Source organism: Ochotona princeps, chromosome 24 (assembly GCF_030435755.1).
Source record: "Ochotona princeps isolate mOchPri1 chromosome 24, mOchPri1.hap1, whole genome shotgun sequence".
Taxonomy (NCBI): Eukaryota; Metazoa; Chordata; class Mammalia; order Lagomorpha; family Ochotonidae; genus Ochotona; species Ochotona princeps.
Window position 1 is genome coordinate 19,133,308 of NC_080855.1, and position 17,295 is coordinate 19,150,602.

General features: G+C 49.1%; 2 protein-coding genes across 8 annotated transcripts in view; one reads left to right on the forward strand and one right to left on the reverse strand.

Moving 5' to 3' along the window:
* The window catches only part of MARF1 (meiosis regulator and mRNA stability factor 1), a 41,810-nt gene extending 36,072 nt beyond the window's left edge, over nt 1-5,738 (forward strand). For all 5 annotated transcript variants that reach the window (XM_058681197.1, XM_058681199.1, XM_058681198.1 and 2 more), the window contains exons 26-27: nt 1,502-1,672; nt 3,210-5,738. In XM_058681197.1, coding sequence (XP_058537180.1) covers nt 1,502-1,672; nt 3,210-3,451 — 413 coding nt within the window. In that variant the 3' untranslated portion in view covers nt 3,452-5,738. The remainder of the gene's footprint in view (nt 1-1,501; nt 1,673-3,209) is intronic.
* Nucleotides 5,739-13,536: 7,798 nt separating this feature from the next.
* Nucleotides 13,537-17,295, reverse strand: part of BMERB1 (bMERB domain containing 1) — a 91,527-nt gene continuing 87,768 nt past the window's right edge. For 2 of the 3 annotated variants that reach the window (XM_058680331.1, XM_058680332.1), the window contains exon 5: nt 15,925-16,615. In XM_058680331.1, the coding sequence (XP_058536314.1) occupies nt 16,324-16,615 (292 nt within the window). In that variant the 3' untranslated portion in view covers nt 15,925-16,323. Of the gene's footprint in view, nt 14,174-15,924; nt 16,616-17,295 lie in introns of those variants that run through there. The other variant, XM_004586795.3, reaches the window with a different exon arrangement.

A 17,295-nucleotide genomic window follows, 5' to 3' on the forward strand; every position in this document is an offset into this window, starting at 1 on the left:
CTGAGTTATTTTGTGTAATTAATCAGGAGAAAACCGCCTGCCTTGGGTAACATTGCATGATTGGGTGAGGTGCTTAAAGGAAATTGGCACCCTCATAATGGTAATGTTACCCCGATTTAGGTGTTTAGAAAGTATTCTGATACTGGTTACAGGGGGTAATTCAAGACTAATGCAGTCAGTGATCAACTCTTAGCGTAGACACACAGGGCTTGGCTCTTAGCAGACTGTGTAGGATGTAACCTTATCAAGAGGAGACATGGAAAAGGGGGGTTCTTGCTATAGGCCAGCCACAGACTTTGACATGCAAGATCCAGGATAAGGAATGGGATCATATATCAAGGGTTGAAAATTTATCAACCAGCTGACTCAGTGGGCTTGCTTTTAAGACTGGCCTTGGGAAGTACAGGGCAGCCACTGAAGGCCAAAGCTGAGGCCTCCTTGAGAAGAGGGTCCTATGGAATCTAACTAATGTTTGGTCAATGAGTTTTTGTCAAAGTGCAACCTGGGAAAAGTTGATAGGATATAGTAGTATTCAAAGTAATATTGTGTCACATAGATTTTATGTGGCATCTTTGTAGTAGTCAAATCAACTTTTCTTGAAAATTGAATAGCAGTTTAACTTTACTGAAGAACTTTTGAATCTGGGGTGTAGTGTATGCCAATATTATCTTGACATTGTTGGAAGTGTTGCTGTCTTTTTTTTTTTTTTTTTTTAAAGATTTATTCATTTTATTACAGCCAGATATACACAGAGGAGGAGAGACAGAGAGGAAGATCTTCCGTCCGATGATTCACTCCCCAAGTGAGCCGCAACGGGCCGGTGTGCACCGATCCGAAGCCGGGAACCTGGAGCCTCTTCCGGGTTTCCCACGCGGGTGCAGGGTCCCAATGCATTGGGCCGTCCTCGACTGCTTTCCCAGGCCACAAGCAGGGAGCTGGATGGGAAGTGGAGCTGCCGGGATTAGAACCGGCGCCCATATGGGATCCCGGGGCTTTCAAGGCGAGGACTTTAGCCGCTAGGCCACGCCGCCGGGCCCAGTGTTGCTGTCTTTAGTGCACTGCAGCACGGGTCAGTTCCACAGCAGGTTACATTGAATACAGCAACCGGCTACAAAGCTGCTCCCTAATCCTTGAGCAGCCACTGCCTGCAGCCGGTATCTCAGGGACTTGGATTCTGGGCTTAAGGGCTTACCCAAACTCTCTCCAGTAGGAGCAGACAGAACCAGGGCCTGCATCTTGTGATTTTGAGCAATTGTTCATGTTGTGCCTGCTCTCAGAGGCAGGTCTTTAGTTCCTTCTTTGGGAAGCCTACTTACAGAACCCTTCTCTTCTTGGGGCCCCTTAAGGGACTGTCTTGTTCTGAAAACAAGACAGATGTGTTGGCTTGTGGTGTTTGCTTCTTTGCTTTTTAGTCCTGAGGGTTTACCTCAGGCCCATGCATGGTGTTTACCTCAGGAAAGAGTGCTGTGGAGACTAATTACAGCCTGCCTTCTTTGTCCAGGACCCAGCCAAACAGAGCAGGAACTTCTCCGCCTGACCAACACTTCCCCCATTGACCTCCTATGTGCTCCTGTCCCCTCGTGCTTGCCGTCCCCTCAGCTGAGACCAGATCCTGTTGTCCTCCAATCTGCTGATCTCATTCAGTTTGAGGAGCATCCTCAGGTCCCTTCTGGTGGGTTATGCTGGGTGAGGGTGTGGCTTTGTTAAGTGTTCGATGGAGGTGGGGAAAAGCTGTGCCTTTCAGATACAAACAGGCCTGCACTGATTAGATAGCATCTTCCTTCCCTGCCTGGATTCAGGCAGAATTGGATTCACAGCCCAGGGGAACTTGGGGAGCATGAGGCAGTGGGACGATGGTCATCTGGGCCATGGAGGAGCCCATGAGAACAAAGGAAATGCCTCCTGGCTCTGGCCCCCAGCCTTGCCTGAGGTCCAGCTGCTGTCAGACATCATTGCTGGCTGGGGTTCATCAGGTCTTGGAGCTGCTGAAGGTCAGAATAGAGGGCGGCCTCCGTGGCTGGAGCCCTAGACTCTACACAGTCATCTAAGGGTAGAGAAGAGGTGACCATATTGGGTCCTGATGTGAGAGTAGCTAGTGTGACTCTCTCATTGATTTCCCACCCTCTGCCAGGGCTGCCATCACATTTCTCTCTTGCCCATCTCTGCAGTGGAGTCCTGCTGTACAGGTTAGGAAACTAGGGATGCAGCTTGGCTGAGAAGGGGCAAAGCTGAGGCTTAAACCCAAGACCTCAGCCCTATCTGGTGTCACCCAGTTCTAAGAGTATATCACCTCTGTAGAGGGCCCTCCATCTTCCTGTTCCTGTGTAATAATCAGGTTGTGCCCGGCCCTGCTAACCCTGTTCTACAGAATGACAGGGACAGCCCACCAACCCCAGCATGCTGCGTCATCTCCTTCTGCACCATTTGGCACTGCTGCCGCGTGAAAGGCCCAAGGCTGTTTGCCTGGGCTGGAGGAACTGGGGAACAAGCATCTCAGTGCTACGCTGGGGAGCAGCCGCCCGTGGAAGCAGGGGTGTCTGTAGGGCTCCTCTGGGACATGGAGCTCAAGTTTGTGGCAGAGTGGTTTTAGCTGTCTGTGGGTTATAGGTACTGTGTGTTTCATGCCCACAGCATGAGGAGAGCCCCTTGAGGAGTGTGGGCAGTTCTCTGTGCTATTCTTAGTGAGCGCTGCCCTGAGAAGGGTCCTTGGGCTCTGCTCTCCCCTTCGTCAATCTCACCTTGGCAGTGGGGGTAGGGGGCCTTAGAACTTCCAAAGTTGAGGGTTCACTTTAACTCTATGTGGTGCCTTCTTTAACCGCTCCCTGGCATTAGAATGTGTCTTATAGCTGGAAAGGACTCGAGCTCCCTGACAGGAAGGTGTCCCTTTACGTAGAACTGGGTACCATGTGTAGCTTCCGATCCCTGACCACCAGAGGACAGGCAGTGAATGAACACAAAAGCTCAAGTGAGGGGGAAAATGAAAAAAGTAGAACCTCTCAAACTCTTATCCAGTAGAGTGGTTGAAAAGCAGTTTATAAATATTTGATTTGTATGACACAGAATACTGGCCAAAAAAGTAACCTTTATTATGGCATAGACATTTGAAAGAGATTTATCAAGTATTTTCTGAGAAATGCACACAAACAGCTGCAAGCTAGTGATTCTGACAAGTCCTAGAACTGAATCTTTTTGCTTTTCCTTGTTTACAGAAATTATGATTTTAAAGCAAGAGGAAAAAGTTGAAATTCCAGAACCAGTGAAAAAGGAAGAGCTGCCCTCCGACCCCAGCTCCCTATGCGTCTCAGCAGCTGCCCCAGTGCCTCCCTGCCCCTCGGAAGCCCCCGAGTTGCTGCTCGGCAAGGACCCTATGGAAAGCCCAGCCAAAAAGCAACCTAAAAACAGAGTAAAATTGGCAGCCAACTTTTCCTTTGCACCTGTAACCAAGCTTTAACTGTCATGTTGAGCTTAAAATTAGGATGGGGAAAAAACTGTCTGATTCTACACACACAAGTGGGTTCTAAAAACATCCTTTCCTGATTTAATAACTACCCCCTGGAGGCCACTTCTTTCATCTTTAGACATTTTCTTCCTTTGACGTTGACCACATCTTTAAGCTGAAATTTCTTTTGTTCAGTTATTTGAAGAAACATCCGACATTTGCTAAAGAATCAATATATTTTTCCAAATTTTTCTTAACTATTAGGAAATACAGTGGTGTTCCCAAAGAAAGCAGTGAAAACTCAGCAGGAAGTGGTTTTCAATTGAGCCACATCAGTGATCTCTCCTCACATGTAGCATAATAGTCTCTCATCCTTTGCTTAATGATGTTTCCAACAATGTTAATCACATGCATGAAGTGTCTTTGAAACACAGCCTGTCCCGTGAGCCTGCGTCTTCGCGCACTGGAGAAGGGTAGGCAAGAAGCTGAGAGTGTGTTTTCAGGTTGGAATGGGATGGTTCCTGACCTCCATGTGACTTGTAAGTTGCCTTGTTTTTTATTTAACTATGTCTGTAGTTGACAAATGTGGCTTCATCACAGATTTTTTTAAAAATGCTACTTCGGGGTAACATTTAGGAGCTTTCTAGAAAGTTTCAGCATGTTCTAAGTTTCCCTTCTATGTTAAGTTCCAGTTTGATATGAATTAGGTTAAGGAAGAGGAAATGGTCTTGGTGTCATGAATTTAAAGTCAGCATGTGAATTACAACACACATGATTGTGTGTCGAGAGGCAATATTGGAAAGACAGTCTGATTTTCTAACATATGCATCAAATGCATAAAACAAATCAGAGCTGAGTAGTGAGATGCTTAAGCAAGAGTGGTAGCAATACTATTTCCACTAGGCAGAGACAGAAATTCTATCAATACATAATGAAGGCCAAGGTTGATCAACTTAACCTTGTTTTGATGATTTTAAAGCTGGTTTTCGTAGTTGGGAAGCTTTACATGTGAGTGTGTTTGTGTGCGTGTGTGTGTGTGTGTGTGTGTGTATGTATTAGCCCAGCGTTTTTTAATAGTGTATGCCTTGACTCATTGTTTCTCGCTGGGTTTTGTGGTGTCTAATGTTGGCATTTGGGAAAAGCCAGCCTTTGAGGGCACTGCCCTGTGGAATGGCCTTCCTCTCTGGGTGCCTGGGGTGTCCGCTGACAGGTGTCCTCTCATCCCCCCTGGAGAAACCTGACATTTACAATGGATTGTATTTGTTGGGCAAAAAAGGCGGATGCATTGAAAGAGAACAAACCAATTGGTGCAAGGTCTTCCACTAGTTAGTTTCTTTTTGGGAAATGTTTCTATTTTGTAATTTCTAGAAAGCCAGAAAATTGCTCTGGTTTTGTGATTAGCATTTTTGGTAAAATGCCACAAAATAAGGGCTGTAGAGAGATTTTTACAAGTTAGGTTTTTGCTCCCGAATCTTTTAAATGAAGCCAGTGATCCCCAGTTTTCAGCGCATGGCCCCAATTACGATGGAAGGACACTCTGGAAAACCTTCCAAGTGTACAGAATGCTGTGAATCTTTCTGAAGGCATTTCTACAGACATAATGTTATAGGAAGTAAAATTCAAATGTGCAGTTTTTTTAAGAAGCTTTTAATGTAATAAAGTTGGTGTTGAGCACATCAGTTGCCTTACTAGATTTCATAAGGCTGAGTTTACGCGCTTAGACTTCAGTTTTGTTAGCATGAAAATAATTGTGTACTCGAAAAACACAGAGGCATCATTACAAGTCACTTGGAACAGTGTCAAAAAACAGGTTCTTTGGGCAATGAACAGAAGAAGCAAGTTCTGTGCCATCTTGTGAGTGTGCCTATACAAACATCACTGGGGTTGCCAGTTGGCCTGGAACATTGCTGTTTGAAGGATGTAAGAGTACAGCCGAAGCACCTGGTGTTCCTCGTGTACTCCACAATGGCCAGTCAAGTTGCTGTCTATTTTTTTTAACCCAGAGGCTTAATTAAATGATGTGATGGAATGATGTATGAGCATTAAGACGATGAAGTTCTTTCTGGTTGGAAAGATATACCAGATTCGATTATCTGTTAAAAACAATAACAACAAAAAGACACAAGTTACCACCAAAACCCCCTTTCCCATCTTGCACTGTTTGTTTTGGATTGGGCTTGGGGGAAGAGATGTTTTTCTTAACTGTCTACTTTGTTTGAACACTTTTTTTGTGGTTCAAGTGCTGTTTTGTGTGTTGGGACCAAACAGTTGTCAATAAACTTTACAAGCAAGCATCAAATTTGAGGTTGATCAGGTGAATGGTTTTGTCTGTTTATGGGGAAGGATCGTGTTCTGCCATCGTTGTTTTTTGTTCCCCCAGCTGCTCAGGAAGATCTAACACTTTGTTTTGCTCAAATGTCAGATGCTGGTTAGTCATTGTAAACCCTAACACATCACTATGGCTTCAGGCCTTTGCAGAAAGATTATGTCCTGGAGAGGAAGTTTGTGTGATCTGATCTTAAAGGCTCTTTTAATTGAGGATCCATCCCAAAGTCAACCCAGTTTCCAATTTATAATCTCATGTGTTAAGGCAGTTTAATATCCACAAAAACCTTTCAGTTACAAAACTGAGCTGCTCTCTTGGCCCTTTGTCCCTGGGGAAGAGATCTGCTCTGCGGTTCCCTTATCCTTGGTTGCTGCTGAGCATGCCTTGTGAGGCCCATGAGACCTCCCTCTCTGGCCCAGCTCTAAATCTCTCACAAGACCAGCAACACCATCTCCCTCCCTGTTTCCCCTCCTCACCACCACCCCCTGGCAAGGACCTAAAAGACTACAAGTACAGGTTTTTTTGTTGTAAGATTTATTTTATTTAAAGGCAAAGTTACAGAGATAGCAGCAGAGACAGAGAAAGAGAGGGAGATCTTCCATTGCTATTTTTCTTCCCAAATGGCTGTAGTGGCCAGAGCTGGGCTGGTCTAAAGCCAGGAGCCAGGCACTTCTTCTGAGTCTCCCACATGGACACAGGCTCTCCTGACTTGTATCAGAGGTCAGGCAGTCATCCCCGTGCCTGCCATTCATCAGTAGCTGTAGCTGCAAATCGTCTGTGTGCCACAGAGATGTGTGTAGACAGGGCCAATTTGGATGCCCTGCGCCTTCTTCATGTCCACAGATGGGCATACATCCATCTGCACTGGGCCTGGGGAGGGAGCCTTGGCCAGGGCCCATAGATGCAGTGGTGGATGCAGATGTGCTCATTGCCTTCCCTACCCTGCAGGAGATGCCCCATCTCCCTCCTGACTCAGGATAATTCTGTTCCCTTCCTGACAGGCAGGCAGCCTGGAAGAGTGGCTAAGGTTGGACTATGAAGAAACCTGGTTATCTTTGGGACCAAACCCCGAACTGGTAGGAGAGAAGGAACTCTTCATCGTCCAAGTGTGCGGGAAGTGCAGTTTGGGTGTCCGGAGCCAGGGGATGAGCCAGCACACTTCTTGGCAGGGTGAAGGGAGTTCACCTTTCCCGGGAGGAACATGGGACCCAGAGAAGGGAAAGAAAGGAAACCGCTGGGGCTGACAGAGATCAGCATGGGTGCATAAGGTGGCTCTGTTCCTGGCTGCTTGTCTCCTGACGCCCCCACCACGAGGCAGTGCCCCTGCAGGGACGACAAGAGGTGGGGCCCACCCCATCAGCAGCTCGCGTGGAAGCCTCTTCCCCCTCCACCTGAAAGCTTGCCCAGATACCAGACCTGGCATGAGGGAGCCCACCCTGGCCCCCTCCACCGCAGCCCAGTCTTCCTCTACTCAGTCTCCAGCATCACAGCAGATGTGGTCAAGTCCCCCCTGGAGGACTGCAGCAGCACTGTCCCTGTGTGAGTATGAACTGTCACTGTGTCTAATGTGACTTGACTGCATATGCCACTGGGAGAGAGAGTTGAGGGAAGTGATCCCTATTCTATGTGTGGGATGGCCAGTGGGGTTTTAGACGTGGGCTGAGTGCGTCATCTGTCCCGACTCTGCTCACCACAGGAGCCTCCTGCACATGCTATACATGAGCCTGGGAGGCCAGACCATGACTAAAAACCCAGACTCTGAAGTTGGGGCCTCTCGCCCTTGCCATTTACTGGCAAATGAATCAATTGATGATTTCTTCCCCCATTTCCCCCCCCCCAAGTTTGAGAGACATTTACTAATTTACTTCCCAAATGCCCAGGTGAGTTCATACAGCAGTAAATAGTTGCTGTCAGAACCTGAACTCTTGAGTGAGCCCAGTCCAGAACATGATAGGGCACATCCTTGGACAGGCAGGTGTAAGTCATGCTGTATTTGCTGGTGCAAGTAGGGGCTGCCTTTGTGGCTGGGCTGGATATCAGAGAAGGGGACGTGAGGTGTGAACCAGCCTGGGGGGTCTGAATTCTGCCCTGACGTTGGTGAGCTTACTGTGTGGCCCTAAGCAAATTCTTGTCTCTGCAATCCTACTTATTACTGTTTAAAAGACAGTCGACTCTTGTTTTAACTGCCCAGATGTATTCTGTCATCTTCCAGCACAAGAGCCAAAGAGAGCTTAAGGACCCTGGAGGGACAAGGGCTGGGAACCGCACTCTTCTGACCCAGCAAGTGACCTTATGCTGGGCAAGTGACGCAAGCCAGGGTGTTTGCTGGAGTCACTGGATTGTGAATCTGGTAGGCCTGGGAGGAAGTCAGCTGGATGCTGTTGCCTTGAGTCGCACGAGGAGGCTGCTAGGGAACAGCCAGAGAAGACAGCATGGAGAGGGAGAGTGGAGATGGCATCCTGTGAACCCCTGGAGCAAAGGCCACCCAGTCTCGGGATGCCCCAGCCCAGGAGCTGAGAAATATTCCTGCCTGGCTGGCTTGTGTTTCAGGATTCCAATGCAAAGAGCTACTGCATCCCAGGTTGAAAAGGACCAGTCACAGCTGCTGCAGCAGGGAGAGACCCCTCCCAGCCATCCCAGCCACACCTACAACTCCTGTTTCTGCCAGCACAGCCTCTGAGAGGTGCCCCTTCCCCACTCCTCCAGCCTCTGCCCACGGCCTCCCAGCAGGATGGAAGAAAACAATTGTTCGTGACACCCAAACCTGATGTAACAGCTGTGCTTGTGGGAGGGAGGGTGACATGCCAGAGCCTCGTTCTCTTACCAGAAGAAAGGGAAATCTGCTCTCTCTATCCCCTGCAGAGCCATGGCTGGAGGGGAGACTTGGTGCTGGAGGTGGGGTGCACAGGTAGGCCAGGCTGCTGCGAGCTGCTGTGTTGTAGTACAGCAGGAAGTCCATGGCGGAGGTGTGGGCATGGGGAGCCCACACATGGGGAGCAGGCTGCAGCACTGGGGGAACGCAGGAAATCTAACCTTCAGCCTTCATCTGTTGAGTGAGGCTCCCAGCTCCCTGAACCTTCTGGAAGGTGACTTCACATCCCCGGGCCTTCTGCAGCTTGGTTTCTGGGCTGAGTGAAGAAAAGTGTCTTGGCAGGAAGAGACAGAGCGTGTGGCCATGAGGGGGCAAATAGTGAGGGATGTGGAGAGTTCCGTGAGGGTCTTGTGGGGCCAGTACACCACGAGGGTGCGGGAATCGTGGGTAAGCATGTGGACACAGGCTTCGACTGGCTTTTGGGGTATATCCACTTTGGTCTCTGCACAGTGTGGTCAGTATGCACTGTCAGCTTCAGGGCAGGGCCCAGCTCCCTCAGACTCACCCCTTACCCCTGTCCCCCTCCACCCCAAGCCCCCGACAACCCTGGCAAGGCTTGGGTGGGCTCCCTGGCTCCGAGTCAAAGCACTTAGTCACTTTCTGAACTGAGCACTCGCTTACTAATTCAGCTAGCCAGTGGGGTCGGTTCCGATTTAACACTGGTGAGGAGGCCCACACCACTGGTCTTCCTCTTGGATCTTCAAGACTCACCAAGATGCCGATTATACAAAGGCCAGACTCTCAACGTCCTCTTGTCCCTGCCAAGTGTAGCATTAGCTAGTGGCATTAACGAGCACATTCGAGGGGCGAGAAACAGGATGCTTGTCTTCAAGCCAGCTTCCTGTGTTTTGCGCAGGCCCATTGCCCAGGCACTGCACAGCAGGTGGCAGGCCTCAGAGCCCAAGCTGGTGACCTCACTGCCAAGCTGCGTTGTTACAGCCCCCATGCTCCGGGCCATCTCTGAACTCGAAAAGGCATGACAAGAGGCATGACTGTGAAATCAAATGCCAGGTTCCGTAGATAGCTCAAAGCTTGGGTTCCTGGACCTGCCTGTCTCCAGAACCTACCTGCTCTGTGACTTGGAGCTCATTGTGTTCCCTCCCATAGAGGAGCCATGAGGAGCACTGTCCATCCCACCCCACCCCATATCTGGCATCAGTGCCAGTGTTTGCTGAGTCTGCCTGTGTCAACTGCATCCTACTGCAGAGTCCTTGGGCTTCATCCTGAAGTCCGTAAGGTCACATGGCCTCTGGGTAAAGCTGGGTGCTGTGTGACACATCCTTCTTGGCGCAGACTCTGCCTGCCTTTCTTCCTCCCAGGAAGTGCTGTCCACTTTAAGTGTTGTTGGCCTCCTGTTCTCTTAGGCATTGGTGTGAGTGAAGGTGCCTCCTGGGAAGAGTCACGGGGCCTGGGCCAGCTGCCTGGGACTTTGGAAGCCAGTACCAGGACACAGGACTTGACTCTGAAGACAGGCAGAAGGGGCGGGAGAGCTGGAACTTGAGAAACACTGTGCTTGGATTTACCGCTGGCTTTTGTGATGCCAGGAGACGCTGAGAGGGGGCAGGGGGCAGGCAAGGACAAGAGCTGGCAGGGAAGCAAAACATGCTATTGTCAGAAGTGGCACCAGCCCAGGGGAGCTGCCAGCAGAGCCAGAGAGCCCAGAGGAGACTTCAGAGTCCCTGGGAGATAGGTAGGGTGTTGGAGGGGTCATATCCAAGAGGGCTTTTAAACCCCAAGAGAGGGGTGGAATCTGGAGATGAGAAAGATGGAGACAGCCAGGCTTTGGCTAGCTCTCATTGGGAAAGGCTGCAAAGGAGGAATTGTCTGGGGGTTTGTTTTCCTTGGGTTTTCTAAGTGGGAGAAGTATTGAGATGCAGATGGGAGGAGAAAGGACAGTGGGCTGCAGAAGGGAGTGCAGGATGACTCTGGGACTCGGCTTACTGCCACCTGCTCCCCAGTGAAGCAGTGTTCCTGGTAGGTGCTGTGCTGTCAGCTGATATGTCTGTGTGTGGCACACAGTGCTCAATGTGATGTCTACTGTGGTCCTTCTCTGTGGCTCCCAAAGGAACCAGCTGGGTGAGCAGGCCCTCGCAGGCTGCCTGGTTTCCCAGTGTGGCTGGCAGCCCTGGTGAGCAGGGAGCATCTTGCTTCTGCCCTTTCTTTCTTTCTCTTTCTTCCTTTTTCTTTTCTTTTCATTGGGAGTTGCAGGAATAGTCATGGGCTTGGCAGTTCTCGGGTGGGACCTTTAGGAGGTTTCATCGATGTGCTTTGGTGTGGTGGATCACGGAGTAGCCTTAACATAACTGATTTCACCCTTGTTTTCTATGGGAAAGGGAGTGTGGTTGGGTGATAGTGGGGAGGGTCTGCAATGTGTTGAACAGTGTCCCCTCCACCCCAATAATGTTCACCTGAAACCTTGGGATGCCCCTGTGTGTTTGTATTCCTCATCCTCTGTTCACTGCTTGGGCCAGTCAGTAAAGATGTGAATGCTAAGATGCTTTGTACTTCTAATTTGTGTACTTTCGAGAGTAACAGGAGAGCCTGGCACAGTGGCCTAGCGGCTGAAGTCCTTACCTTGAATGCACCGGAATCCCATATGGTTGCCGGTTCTAATCCCAGCAGCCCCGCTTACCATCCATCTCCCTGCTTGTGGCCTGGGAAAGCAGTCGAGGACGGCCCAAGACTTTGGGACTCTGCACCTGCATGGGAGACCTAGAAGAGCTCCTGGTTTCTGGCTTCAGATCGGCGCAGTACTGACAGTTGCAGTCACTTGGGGAGTGAATCATCGGATGGAAGATCTTTGTCTCTGTCTCTCCTCCTCTCTATATCTGCCTTTGCAATAATAATAAATAAATCTTAAAAAAAAGTGTTACAGGAGAGGTAAGGCCTAGCAGTATGGAATATGGACAGAGACGCCAGGAAAAGGAGAATGTCTGCAATTTTGTAATGTGTCCAGGTTGTTTGCTGCACATATTTTAGGATTGTTTTTATTTCTGGGGAAGCTGGAATATAGGTCTTTAGTTTAGCTGACAGACCTCACACAATGACCATTTGTTCCTCTCAGGGTTTCAATTCAGACTGGATTGCCACAGGGACTTGTCATTTGCTAATTTCTAGTGGGCTCTGTTATCACCAAGATTGGTTAATAGACTCCCTAATACATCCTAAACCTGTCTGGCATACTCTCTCTCGCACCCTGCAATATTTTTTCCCATTCTTTCTGTTTCTTTTAATAGCTATTTATTTGAAAGGCAGAATGACAGAGATCTTCCACCTGCTGATTCACTGCCCGAAGTCAGGAGTCAGGAACTCTAGCTGAGTCACCCACCTGGGCTGGGCCTTTCCAGGCACGTTAACAGGAAGCTTGATCAGAAGTGGGGACTTGAACCAGTGCTGTTTTGGGATGCTGATGTCACAAGCAGTGGCTTCCCCCACTGTACCATAGGCCTTCAGACTTCTGACCTCCCAGCAGCATATGTAGATGAGTTGTGTTGTTTGAAGCCACGTGGCTAGAAATCATTTGCACTAACAGCCCTAGGACACTCACACAGTCTGACTCATGCTTGGTGCTTTGTAAGTGAAGGAAGACAGTGGCTCCTTTGGTCACCATGGTGGCACACACTGGAAGTGGCACGTAGGCCGAGGCTGCCCTGAAGCAGGAGCCACCGGGGGCAGAGGGAGGGAGCCCAGGTCCCCCCGAGACAGAGATACTGGGGGTCAACTCCAGAGCTGTGAACCTGAAAGACTCCCAGATTTTCTTGTGACTTAGAAATATTTTCAAAATGGTACTCATATTAATGGCCCAACAATTGTACTTCTGAGAGTTTCTCTTAGGGAAAAATCAGACATTCGGATGCAGCTTAGTACATGGTGACATTCTTTGGGATGCCAGGAAGCTCGCAGCAGTCTCGATGGATGCCTGAGAGTGAAGCAGTGGTTGGGTAGACGCTGGCACATCCAGGAGATGGCTCAGTCAGCATCACTGTAAAGACTTGGGACGAGAGGTGAATGTTTGCAAAGAGGATTTAGTGATTGGGTGAGGCCAGGCAACAATGACTGGGGAAGGGGCTGATTATTGGGCAGTACTGTGGAATCCCAGCATGGAAAACACAAATGCACAGAAAAGATCAGAAGGAACCTTGGCAAAACATCAAAAGTGTTCTCTAGAGTTGGAGAAATTAAGGTGTTAAAAAAGAGCCAAGAGACTTCCTTCTATTTTCTGTACCTTTAAAATGATTGGCTGTGTACGTGAATGACTTTTGTAACTGGGGGGAGGGACAAAAAGTAAAACCTTTGAAAATGCCAAGTACAGTGGTTTCCACTTTTATTTTCTCTGATGGATGATTGCACATCAGCGAATCGTACGCTAACTACTTAGGCCGGTCACGACACACACACGTACAGAGAGGTCACAGGGCTGTGCCGGGCTGGCTGTAGAAATGGATATCAAGTGACAGGTGGCACTGTTAGGCTGGTTCAAATACGTCACCAAATGACAGGACACCGTAGGGCCAGGCTGCCTCTCCTGCCGATCGCTGTTCTGGACAGAGGTCTGTGTGGGGCTGGTGAGGCAGCGTCCTGCTGGCGTTCCCTGCAGTGGTCCTCGTGAGTGGAAAGGACTTGGATCACCATCTGTTCTGGGCCTCCTTCTTGGCTGCCTTGCCCTTGACATTGCAGCCTCCAGTTCTCTGCTACCTCCCCCTTGCAGGGCCTTCCCTCCCCGCTGTGTTCTGCACACCTGGGGCAGAGCCACGGGGGCAGTGATCACCCTCTTGATGTGGCCTGGGCCGTGACGCAAGATGGGAAGAAGCGGGAGATGTGACCGCCACAACACACACAAGCTCGACCCTGGCAGGTGGGCCCTAGGCATCTCTAAGAACACTCCACTGATGGCCCCTGAGAGATGCATGGGTCATGTGGGCTTTCCAGACCCAAGTCCTGCGAGGGGACACACAGGGAACAGGAGCTGTGCCCACTGAAGGCTAGCTGTCCAGACAGTAGAGCTAGGAGGGTGGATGGGGAATGTGTCCAACATGGTGCTAGCTTGTTGAGAGGTCACAACTATACACCCCTGGGCAGTGTGCCCCTCTCCGCACAGTGGGTTAGATACAGCTAGATAGAAGTGGAGATACACATTTTCAAGGGAGGACCTTTCCTTGGTGGTTGGATAAACAGTGACACAGACTCCTGGGTTCGGCATGCTCTGGGGAGGGCCATGCGACAGTGAAGGACTCCCTATTGCTACACTCTGTACAGGGCGGCTGGGCCCGCCTGCCACGCCCACGGCCCCTAGTGGCAGTCACAGGCTTGTCTTCAACCCCTTCTGCCTTGGAGAGTTCTTGGGCCCCAGTGAAACGGGGTCTATGAAGACAAGAGGGTGGGAGGGGGTCCCCGTGGCTCCGAGGGCACACTCCACTTGGGGGCTACATGATGTTGCACTGAGTGGCCCCGCAGCAATCCTTGATGAGTGCCAGCCCCGTCTTGGCCACCATGGGCTTGCTAGGTGGGGGCTCTGCTTTCTTCTCTGCCCGGGAGCCTGTGGCAAAGTATGCACACAGTGGGAGAAAGGAACAGAGAGAGAGAGAAAGAGAGAGGTGAGGAGAGCCCTGACAGTCTGCAGTTCCAGCCCCACCCCAACTCCTAGTTAGACCACGTTTAAGTTTAGGCTTCATTCAGGTGGTTTGGGAAGCACATGTTCCCACCTCACCCTGTGGGCTCCTGTGGTTGCAGATCTTAGCCCCCAACCATCAGCCCTTTTGCTGGTCAAATCTCTTCACCAAGCCTAGCCATTTAGTATTTGGTAGAAAAATAAAGGGGGATTTTTGTTCAAGTCACTTGAATCTGAGGGCTCATGGTTTTTAAGTATGGAAAATGCTCATACATCATCTTTTCAATCTCAGCTGCCCCATTCTCTGTTTTCTTCCCTTCTGGAGTGCCTGTTCAAAGTCAGTTGGACCTCCTATTCTGTTTCATCTCTTTTCCACTTTTTATCTCTTATGCTCTGTGTTGCATTCTGGGTAATTTCCTCAGGCCTCATGGTTCAATGTGTGAATCTTTCCTTCAACTGGACCTCTGTATTTACTCCCCTGAGTTTTATTTCAAAGGTTAATTTATTTCAAAGATTAATTTTTCCCAAGTGACTTTTTTTTTTCCCACAGCATCCTGCTATTCCCTTTTGGATTTTATTCTGCCTCCTATCTCTTTAATAATGTAGACACAGTTTATCATCTCTTTTAGATAGCTGCTATTTTGGCTCTTGGGAAGACAAACATTCTTTGTTACCTCTACTGGCTCTCATCATCTTGGCTCAGAAATCATGGACTTTTAACTTCTACTGAGAGCTCATTTTCTTGAGAGTCATTTTATCTGTGGCAGTACCTTGTACGATGAGAAGCTCAAGGGTGACTACTGAGAAGCTTTGCATTATTCTTGCTAAGGCCCCAAGGATTTCACTGGTCTTAGAATAGTCTCAGTTTTCAACTGGGGATTCCAGCACTCAATCAGGGTATATATTTGGGCCCCACACTTGGCCCCTTGCATGCATTTTTGTTTCTTGCTAGAATGATTCCTTTTCTTTCTATCTGTAGCCCTATGTAAGAGGCAAGTTTCCTTGCTTCTTCGTGCACCAATATAGAGTATTTTTGTTTTCACTTTGTTTTGCCCTGAAGAGACAATCCATGGAGGATCCTGGCTTCAGGCAGGGATCATGTGCTTGGTAGTGTTACTAGAAGGGGTGATGGTCCCTTTTCTTTCCTTAACTACTCACATTCTACAACCATATTTTCACAGGATGTTAATGGATGGTTGGTGGACCATGGCTGTGGCCTTACACATCATGGCAGCTTTTTGTTTTTTTTTGTCTTCCCAGCAAAGATTTCTAGTTTATCATCTCCTAACAGCTCCTGTCCTTGTGGTTGAGGGAGTGGGAATGTGAGACAGACCTGGGCGTTCACAACACCCCAAATTTGATTGACACTGATGAGATGATACTTGGTCACAGTGATGAGCCCAAGATATGGGAACATGACTCAAGAAGTGCCATTTCCTGATATTTATGCGGTTAGATACTCAAAGACTCTTTGGCACTGATGTGAAGTCATTGCCTTTCTAGAGTTCTGGCCCCAGGGAGAGGGCTGACTGGTAGGGGAAAATGAAGCAAAGATTTGGAGAGGCAGCGATAAGGAATGGAAAGTTGTAATCATGTTCAGATCCTGACACCTGAGCTCTTGCTGCTCTTCCTCCAACAAATCTTTCTGCTTGGATCCGTCCGAGTTGGCATCTTTCTTGTAGCTGAGAGGGGCCTCAACAGTACAGCAGTCAGACACATGGGAAAAACTCTGGATCATCAAAGAGAAGAAAGTTCCTTGACAAAAACCCCTGATTATTTTAGTGTCCTAACGGGCATTGGGATCCTAGAAATTGAGAGTCAGACAGTACCATTTCTGCCATTTACTTCACACCCAGCCCAGTTCGCTCCGAGTATCTTAGGAAGCTAATATTCTGGAAGGTGTGCTCTGGTTTTTCCAGAGATTCTACCTCTGAAAGAATCCAAAGCTCGCTGACCCCATGAAACGCACGAAACCAACACGATTAGAGGAGGGTCCAGACAGCTGTTGGCAGGACTGGCACCATAGCTTGTAGGGTTTGGTGCAAAATGAAAATGCATAACTCTTTGATCCAAAATGGTTAGGAATTGCAATACAGCACAGCAGAATGTGAAACCAGGCATAGCGCCCTGCTGGGCACAGGTTGCACATGCAGGAAGCTGCCAGCTGCTAGCCTGTGCTCAGGTTTGATCTCGAGAAAGTGCAGTGTTGCACTTCTCCTGCTCCTCTCCTGCCCTGAAGTCCCCCTTTCCTCTTGGATGGGGCAGGAGGAATCATGTATGTACTTACTGGCTGGAGATTTGGTTACTTTGTCTAGAGATTTTAACTTGATTCGCAGGAAATCAGCCATTTCCTTGTCTTCTTCTTGCTCCCTGTGAAGACAGATGGGTGGGAGAGAGAAAAAAAACAAAATCTAAGCAGGGAAAACATCAAAGAACCAAAGGGATGGGATAAGAGGTTAGGAGTATGGGACCAGGAGCTGGGCTTTGTGACTTTGTCGGCTGTGTGTATGTTTTGTTAGATGAACCTGCTCTGAACCTGACCTACCCAGAGCAAGAGTGAGACAGGGACATCACAGGACCTCACCCCCTGCTGGGGATTGGGTTCACCAGGCAGCACTCTTTCCTGACTTTGTACCTTTAGGCCACCCTAATTACCTGTCCTACTATAAGGGGCATGGCAGATGTCAGGAAGCAAGTCACCTTAGTTTTTCCAAGAGTCACTAGGAACACAGATGGTGGGTTCAGGCTCTGAGCTAGGGGAGGCATCTTCCTGGAATCATGGAGGATGTGGAGGATGCTGCCCTCCTCAAGGAGAAAGGCTCCAAAGGCTTTATTCTGGGAGTCAAATGTTAAGACTCAACCTTCCCAGCTTCCCCAAGTCCAGCCCCCCAGGTGAAGTTACAGGGTCTGTTGTTGTGCAGGTCAGGAGGGCGGGGGGCACGTGGTAGCAAAGACATTTAGTAGAGCGGACAGGAAGAACAAAGCTAGGAGGGTGAGAGGGCAGGTAAGCTGATACAGGGGACAGAGTTTTGGAAGAGAACCAAATTCTG